Source organism: Propithecus coquereli, unplaced genomic scaffold, assembly GCF_000956105.1.
Source record: "Propithecus coquereli isolate 6110/MARCELLA unplaced genomic scaffold, Pcoq_1.0 Scaffold328, whole genome shotgun sequence".
Classification (NCBI taxonomy): domain Eukaryota; kingdom Metazoa; phylum Chordata; class Mammalia; order Primates; family Indriidae; genus Propithecus; species Propithecus coquereli.
In genome coordinates this window covers 3262270-3271184 of record NW_012148930.1, presented here as the reverse complement: position 1 = coordinate 3271184, position 8915 = coordinate 3262270, and the positions used below count along the sequence as shown (strand labels likewise).

Here is an 8915-nt window from a genome sequence, read left to right as displayed (position 1 = left end):
TCTTCAAAAGCTTATGTAATGCAACATAAACTCTACTCTGCTTTTTCTAGAGTTTATTTCTTTAAAAAATTATTTATTGCAATTATTCTCTTCACACAGGTGTATATATTACTTCCCAAATTACCCTTAATTACTGTTGAGTATGTGTGGATTTTGGTATATGCAGGGGTCCTGGAACCAATCCCCTGTGTATACTGAGAGATGACTGTATAAACAATATCAATATATATCAATGAGAAGATAGGAAAGAAATTTAATCAAAATATCTATTTTTGCTATTTTCATTTGCTTTATTTTTTTCTAAGTTGATTTTATAGTTTTGCTTTATAATATTATCTAAAATCTACTAAGTTTAGAAGTAGGCTGTCTCAAAAATAATATCTCCTGTTCTTTTCTCCCCAAAATAATTTTGAAGAAAATAGAGTAATTGAACAAAGAGACCAACTTTAGTCTACCAAAGCAATATGTACAAATTTGATTAAAGTTTTCTCAAATATGTATTTTATCATGATTTATTTCATTTGAATAAAAACACTTTTCAAAAACCAACTTAGAGATAAATTGACATTGAAATAAGTAAATAGTTCTGTTTGTATACCACTTATAAGTAATTAGCTCTGTGTTTGTATGTTAATAAGTAATTAGCTCTGTATTTATATGTCAATAATATCCCCTCAAAATTTGAAAGTGAAAAAATTAGATAAATTATCATTATTAAAATATCAAGTACATTTGTTTTTAGCTTTGACCAAAATTGTATAACCATGTCCCTCAAATTAAACCAAAAACATTCCTATTCTTGTGTAATAGTCAAAGCCATTCACACTCCTTATTCATAGGCTGAAAATAATTTTAAATTGGAAAATAAAGCCATGTGAATAAAAAGTTCACCCAGGTAGTGTTTTGTAAACATTAATTGACAATTAAATGACTGTAAACACATATGATGAAGTATTCATTGTTTGAATCCAAGTAAATATTTACATCTGAGAAGTTTAGTTTACTCATTAACCTAGAAAAAGGAGATGGCTAATTTTTTAAAAAAAGTTTTCAGATAAATCATACCTCAAAAATTGTTTCCATATTTTTGAAAATATTTTTATGTTGCTTATTAAATAAGCCCCTGCCCTATTTTCTTCAAGATCTGCCAATTTCAGTCAAGCAAATATGGTGGTTGTACATACATGCAGACGGTTTGACTACTTGGGCCAAAATAATTCTTCATTGTCTAATTAGAAATCTTTGAGAATGTGGTTTAACTGAGCTTGAACACTTGGTTCAATCAGGCAAATAAAGTCATGTCATAAGATATGCCTAATTATTGTTATAACTCAATACTTTAAATAAATTTTTGCCTTGACATGAGCTGATAATACTCAGTACACTGAGGATTAGAACAAAAATAGACAGGAAAATGTATTTGAAGTGAGAAGACCTGGACATTAATGAAAATTCTTTCACTAACTAGGAAAACCAATTCGTGGAAGCTGACATTTTGATGGGGGGAGGGATAGACAAAATCCTAGTAAACAGAAAATTAGTTGTAGAATCGTGAACAACATTGTGAGGCAAGTAAAGTAGGAGCTAAGAAAAAACAGAGATAGGGCAGTAGCATGTGGAGGCATCAGATGGGCCTGTCTTGGGGACTAGAAGTAAGCGGACGCCCTCATATTTTGAGTCCTCATACATTCGAGTAGAGGCCTGGAAGATAAGACAAAGTCGAGTAGTGGCCTGGAAGACAAGACAAAGTCAGAAGTCTGCAGTAAAATTGTTCCGGGAGGAGAAAACAATGTGTGTAAAAGATCTAAGACCAAAAAAATTTGAGACGCTCAACAAAATGTCAACAAAGTGGCTTTGGCAGGGTGAGTAAATGGGAGATGTGACAAGATAAGATTAGCGAGAATGGCAGGAGCCAGATAAGGGGTTCCCAGGCCAAGGTAAGGAGTTAGGTGTGTCTTCTAAGTAGAAGGAGAAGTCACAGAAGAATTTGAATCACAGGTATGATGTGACCAAATTTGCAAAAATCCCTTGTGGCTCTTTGCAGAATAGACTGGAAGAATGGGGAGAATAGCTCTCAGGCTGTTTCATGATAAAGGTGACAGACGATCTGAATTAAGATTTTAGAGAAGATAGCAGAAAGATGGGGAAATAGAGTAGGGGTGATAATATCTTTTTCTTACAAGAAGAATCAAGAGATGCCATTTAATGTTGATGGAAAAAGCATTGAATTTTAAGTATTATTTGAAGTAAAAAAGGGAATCAATATGAGAATTCTTTACGTATAATAAACATACACATAGAGTAAATATTGTGAGAAGCTGGTAGGAAGATTATGTGAAAGAAATGTATCTTCGTCTTTTACATATGGTTGTTAAAAGCAATCAACTACATTTGAAAAATCAAGAATTAGGTGTATAAACTTATTATCTGGAAATATAGTAATAGCCAGAAGGAAAAGCACTTGCCTCTAGGAAGTGAGAGGGCTGAAGTCTTTTTGTGTGTGAATGGATTGGTAGAGGCATTACTTTAATAAAAATAATTTAAATCAAATGAATTGATAAGAAAAGTTTTATTATTCTTCATTGCATTAGCTTAATAAAGGCAAAGGAACTAAATTTATCAAAATATTAAATAGTTGTGGAAAATGGTTCTCTACTCACAATGTTGGCATCTACATTTGAAATTTAACTTATTTTTCCAGTGTCCTGAACACCATCAAGCGGATCTGAATTTTGAAAATGAATAACACATGTTAGTCTGTAATTAAACAGAAGTTTTCTATGTAAAAATGTGGACATGAAATTTGAAAAACTGAAACAAAAACATGGGCTTTTGGCGGTGGTGGTGGGAGGTGGGAGGGGAATTGCATCGCTTTATGATAGTATATTAGCACCCTCTATTGGACTAAAAGTATATTCACTTAAATTATAAAAATCAAAATGGTGTAAAGGGGAATCATTACACAAATTCACTAACACAAATGTATTAAAATTTTGCAAAAAATTCAAGGGAAAATCAGTGTATATGAAAGACTGCACATGTTTTTATTTCATAAAACATAGTTTTCTAGGGAGCTTTCTGTTTTATGAAATGTTTCATGATGGCATTTGGCTCAACTGATTATGTTCTTCTTCCTGCCTTTTTAAAAGAAATCCCATAATAGAATGTTAAACCATTATCATAAAACCAAATAAGAAAAAATGTTAGCAATTAAAATAATTAACAAATGCATATAATAAGAAGTATCTTAGAATTTGCCATTTTTAAAAGTAATATGTTGGGGTTTTACTAAGTCATTCTAATATCAGAATAGTTATACCTAAATTAAACAGTGGGCAGTATTATACAGATTTCAAAAAATCTTCTAATATTTCTCTTCCTCTTCTAGCCTTATTAACTGTTAGCTCATCTAGTGTATTTTCCAACTGTTTGTGTCTCCATGTTGCACTCAGTGTTATTTTTTTTGATCTGTCCTCCAGTTCATGAATTCTTTTTTAAAATGTGTTAGTCTCCTATTAAACAGTCTATTGATGATTAAAATATTATTTTTTTCATTTCTAGAAATTGTATTTAGTTCTTTTACAAATTGGCTTTTATATTGTCATAGTTTCCTGTTCCCAGAAATAATTAGTCAATCATTTCTCTTACATTTTTGAAACATAATTAATATTATTGATTATATTCTCTCTATATTTTTTCAAATATTAAACATCTATTCTGTTCCTTATAAAGTTTGTAGCCCTTGGGTGCTTTCTTTTTCTTTGACAATGTCTTTGACATTTGTAGGAATAATTTTATGCTTAGGAAAAAATTATCTTTCTCAAGATAAAATTACAATTTATCTTTTTTGAGTCCTAGGAGCACTTTCAATCTGAGACTACCTTAAATCGAATTCAAGCTTTGGGTTCCCTGATCACCAAAGCAATTCAAAGCTGGTTCCTAAATCTGTGTGAGGAGTGGTTTACTTCTAGTCCTTCCTTATCCTAAGGGCGAATCCATTTAGTTTCCCAGCTTTGAATTTTGTTGCTTTAGCCTAACAAGGCTATCAAAAAAGTAAGTTCATATCTTCCCAAAATGGTTAATGCTCTCTGTGCAGAAAAGGCCTGCCTACCTGTTTTCCCCTCTGGGTATACACAGAGAGGATATATACAGAGACGAATGCAGATTTTGTGAGATATTTATGTGCATGATGTTTATCCCAACATTTTTAATAATGGATATAAGTAGAATGTTAAAAAATATGAAAATTGTCAAATTGTGGTTCATGTATCTGAAGAAATATTATCTGGCTTTTAAAAATTGTGTTTTGGGAAGTATTTAATAATGTGCATAAATATTTATAACATAATTGTAAGAGGGGAAGGTAGTACAGATTTTCTTTTCAGTAAAATTACATTAGATCAGGGACCAGAAAACTGACCCGTGGGCCACATTTGACCACTGCCTGTTTCATAAAATTTTATTAGAATACGGCTGTGCTCATGCATTTGCATATCATCTATGGCTGCGTTTATGCTACAGTAGAAGAGTTGAGTACAGAGACCTATGGCACACAAAGTCTAAAATATTTACTATCTCACTCTTTCTGGAAAAAATTTGAGGACTTTGGGCTACATTATTCAGAAAAACCTGTCTCACTTAGGACACCTTAAAAAACAGAAAAACATATTTTTAAGAATAAAATCCTTCACAGAGCATTTAGAAAGCTGACAAGATAGTGAAGAATTACCAAAAAAAAATAAAAAACCACCAAAACCCCAAAAACTTCAGTAAAATCAGAACACATGGAGGCAGCACATTCAGAGCAGAAATTCATTACTGGAAAAATAATAAGGGAAAGTTTCTCCCTCTCTCTGTCTCTGTCTCTCTCAGTGAGCATTGGGGTGGGAAGAGGTGTGTGTGATTGGCTCCTGTGAGGCAGTATGAGCCAGCCCCAGCACGCACCGTTCATACACATTAGAATTATTACAGCTTTCTGTTAAAGTAGCCCTTTTATTAATATGAAATGACCCTCTTTTTATCTGGTAATACTTTCCACCTTAAATTATTATTTTGCCTGTTACTAATATATTAACATCATTCTTCTTTTGGTTAATATCCTCCTAGCATACCTGTTTTCATAATTTACTTTTAACGTGTATGTCCAATTTTATTAAAAGTAGTCATCATATACTTGAGTTTTCTTTTTTGCTTTTATGCAGTCAGACAATCTTTGAATGTTAATTGGAGTGGTGAATCCATTTACATTTAATGTAATTACAGACACAGTTAAGTTTAAGTCTAACATCTTGCTATTTATTTTTGTTTCTTTTTTCTTTGTTCTTTTATTCCTCCTTTCCTCCTTTTATGTTAAACAAATAATCTTGACTATCTCATTATACCATTTCTACTAGTTATTTTATATATCTCAGTATTATTGTTTTAGTGATTACCTATCAATTATAAGCATACTTATATTATTACAGTTTATCCTAAATTAATACTTTTATCACATCCTAAATGATGCAAAAGCATCACAACAGTTTAATTTCTATTGCCTTTTTCTTCCTTTGGAATTTTTGCTACTATTTTTCCATATTTTACTCCTGAATTTACTATAAATATTACAAAACATGGTCATTGTTGATTTAAACAATGATCTTTTTTATTGTAGTAAAATATACATACCATAATATTTATCATTTTTCAATAGTCTTTTTATTTACCCATATATCTATTTTCTTCAGTTCTGCTTATTTCTTCTTGTATTTCTTTGCTTGTATTTGCAATCAGTTTCTGTCAACCCAGGGAACTTTCTTTAGTATTTCTCTATAGTTGAATCAACTATTATTGAATTCCCTCTGCTTTTGTTTGTTTAAGAATGTGTTTTTGTAAGGCAGAAGCATCAGCTAAGATAAAAAAAAACGGAAAAAGAATGTGTTTTTATTCTCTTTCATTTTTGATGTATATTTTCACTGGTTATAGAGTTCTCTGCTGACATTTAACTTTCAACACTTTAGTAATGTCAAGACATTATTTTCAGACTGCCATATTTACTCTTACTGACTTAGCTGTTATTTTGCAGTTCTCCTGGAAGAAATTTTTTTTTTCTCTGTCTTCTTTTAACATTTTTCCTTTATCTTTGGAATTCAGAAGAGTCTCAGTGTAGTTTTGCTTTGTCTATACCATTTTGGGGATTTGCTGAGATTTTGAATCTGTGAGTTGATTTCGTTTGTCAAATTTTGAAACCTCTGAGCTGTTAAATATTGTTTCTGTCCCTTCTGTCCTCCACTTTTGGAATTCTAATTAGACATATGTTGTTTCACTTAACTCTGCACCTCACATTTTTTATACTCTGTTTTGTTTGTTGTTGTTGCTTATACACTTTTGTTGTTCTATACTTCAGTTTAGATATTTCTACATTAAACCTTTTTTAAGTTTAGTAAGTTTGTATTCTGTTGTGTCTATTTGACTTTTAAGACCATCCAATGAGTTGTTATTTCACATATTTATTGTGTAATTTTAGGGTAGCACAGGTTTTTTTTTTTTAGAGTTCGTTTTCCTTTAAATATCTTTATCTTTTCCTAATTTTGTCCGTCTTTTTCCTGTGTTTCCTTTAATATACTTAGAAAAGCTATTTTAAGGACCTTAATACTGATTCTAACATCTGGATCTAAAGTGTCTGCTTCTAATAGCTACTTATTTCCTCTTTTTGGTCACATTTTTCTGCTTCTTTGTATGTCTTTCAATTTTTATCCAAAGTCATAATTTTTTTTTTTAGAAAATAAATGTAATGACCAAAGTTTATATTATTTACTGCCACCAACAAGAGCGTTTGCTCTTTCATGATCCACTCAGGAGTTGACCTCAGATGGGCCTGGGTAACAAGTTTAGTTTGAGTCAGTCCATTTCTGGTTTCAAAAGTCTCAAAGAAAAGACCTTCTTGGGTTATTTTTATCAAGAACCTGGTTGGTATCTTCTTATTCCATCCCAAAAGACTATGATATATATATCTGCTTTTCTGCTATTTTGACATCTGCTCTTAAATCCCTCCCTGAGTGACTTTCAAATATGGCATAATTTTGATGAGAGTACCTGTTGTGTATTTCAGGCAGCCCTCTGCTCTTATTGGTTTTCTTTTCCTATGAGACTATGGAAAATTTCAGTCTGCCTTTAAGAAGCTACTTTGGGTCTAGCAAAGCACCCTGATTCTGCAAGTTTCAGAATTTTTCAAGCTAGACACGACCTTCCAAAGTGTGTTTGGTTCTTCCTTCCCTCATTACCTTTTTTCAATCCAGGCTGAGTGGAGGCCTGATCCTTGATCTATATCCAGAGTTGGCAAACATAACCAAGTAAGACGTGGTCAAAAACCATATGTTTACTTGAAACAAGTTCTTCCCATTTAAGTTTTGTTCATTTAATCCTCTTTGCTCTCACAATTTGCTTTTAGACGTAGATACATAACAATTTGTTGTTGTTTTTTCAAGTTGCAATAGAAGCATTGTTCTTTCCATCCTATTCTACCTTATTTGGAATGTTACCATATAATTTCATAGTCTCTTTACCATGCTTTACTTTTTCTAACTAGAACGTATCTATCTGTCATGCATATAACACATCTTTTTGATTACCTATTTAACAACTGGCTTCCCTACTAGAATGGAAATGCTTGAGAACAGGTACTTTGTTTTATTTTTTTTTCTTCAGAATAGAATAGAATAGTGACCAATAAATATTTCCCAAATTAATGAAACAATAGTAGAATGCTCTGCAGCAATAAAGAATAATAAAGTACACCTATTGCTCTGGAAAGTTATTTAGGTTATTTTTGCATAGTGGACTCTTATAAAATTATGTGGATACAACTTTTATAAAGTGAAATGCATATATTATATATATGAAGACATACGTTTGGATAGACCTGTAACTGTATATATTTTTTTAAAAACAAAAATGACCTAAACATACTGTATATTTAAATAGATATTTTAAGCACTTACTTTGTTTTTATTATTTGTAGATTGTAAGGGACCTCCTCCAGTGAAAAATACAGAAATCCTGACAGGTTCCTGGCCTGACCAAACATATCCACATGGCACTCAGGCTACCTATAGATGCCGCCCTGGATACAGAACTCTTGGAACTATAATAATGGTATGCAAGAATGGAAAATGGGTGGCTGTTAATCCAGGAAGGATATGTCAGAGTAAGTACTTCACATATTTGTGAAATTTATGAAAGTTTTCAGTTGTAAAAATATTTAACATTTAATATTGTAGCAACATGGGCTGAATTATATTGTTATTGTCATTTAAATGCAAAATAATACATCATCATTTTTAGAAAGGGGTGCTAATCCTCTGAACTTCAAGAAACAAACATACAGGTAAGTTCAATTATAAAATAACAGTTTTGCCACTTTCAATTTTCCTTATATTAAATGTTGTCCTCTAATATAATACCAAATATCGTTGTCCTCCAACTCCTACATAAAATGTGTTCCCTGTAGTACCTACTAATATTATATCTTTTTTTTCGTTTTAGAAAGGCCCTGTGGACATCCTGGAGATACTTCCTTTGGTTCTTTTCAGCTCACAGTAGGAAATGAGTTTGAATATGGTGCAAAAGTTGTTTATACATGTGATGAAGGGTATGTAGTCAATATAAAAAGAGGTTTATAATTAAGATAGTAAATAGGAACTGTACTAATTAATATTTTTAAGGTTACCCTATTTATCTGAGCATTTTGATAAGTAACATACAAGTAATCTAAAAAATTAAACTATGATGGAAATGATTACATTTGTATACCATATTTTATTTTTAACATTAAAAGATTTAAATTAATTATAGCTCTTTTATTCAGTGTAGTTATAGGATGGTGGGAAAACAGTATGCACATAAGTAAGGACTCACTCAACAAGGTCTTCACTACA

General features: G+C 31.4%; 1 protein-coding gene across 2 annotated transcripts in view; it reads left to right on the top strand.

Moving 5' to 3' along the window:
• Window positions 1-8915, top strand: part of LOC105815321 (complement factor H-like) — a 103243-nt gene that overhangs the window by 5994 nt on the left and 88334 nt on the right. For both annotated transcript variants that reach the window (XM_012650470.1, XM_012650469.1), the window contains exons 2-3: window positions 8000-8185; window positions 8524-8629. In XM_012650470.1, the coding sequence (XP_012505924.1) occupies window positions 8000-8185; window positions 8524-8629 (292 nt within the window). The remainder of the gene's footprint in view (window positions 1-7999; window positions 8186-8523; window positions 8630-8915) is intronic.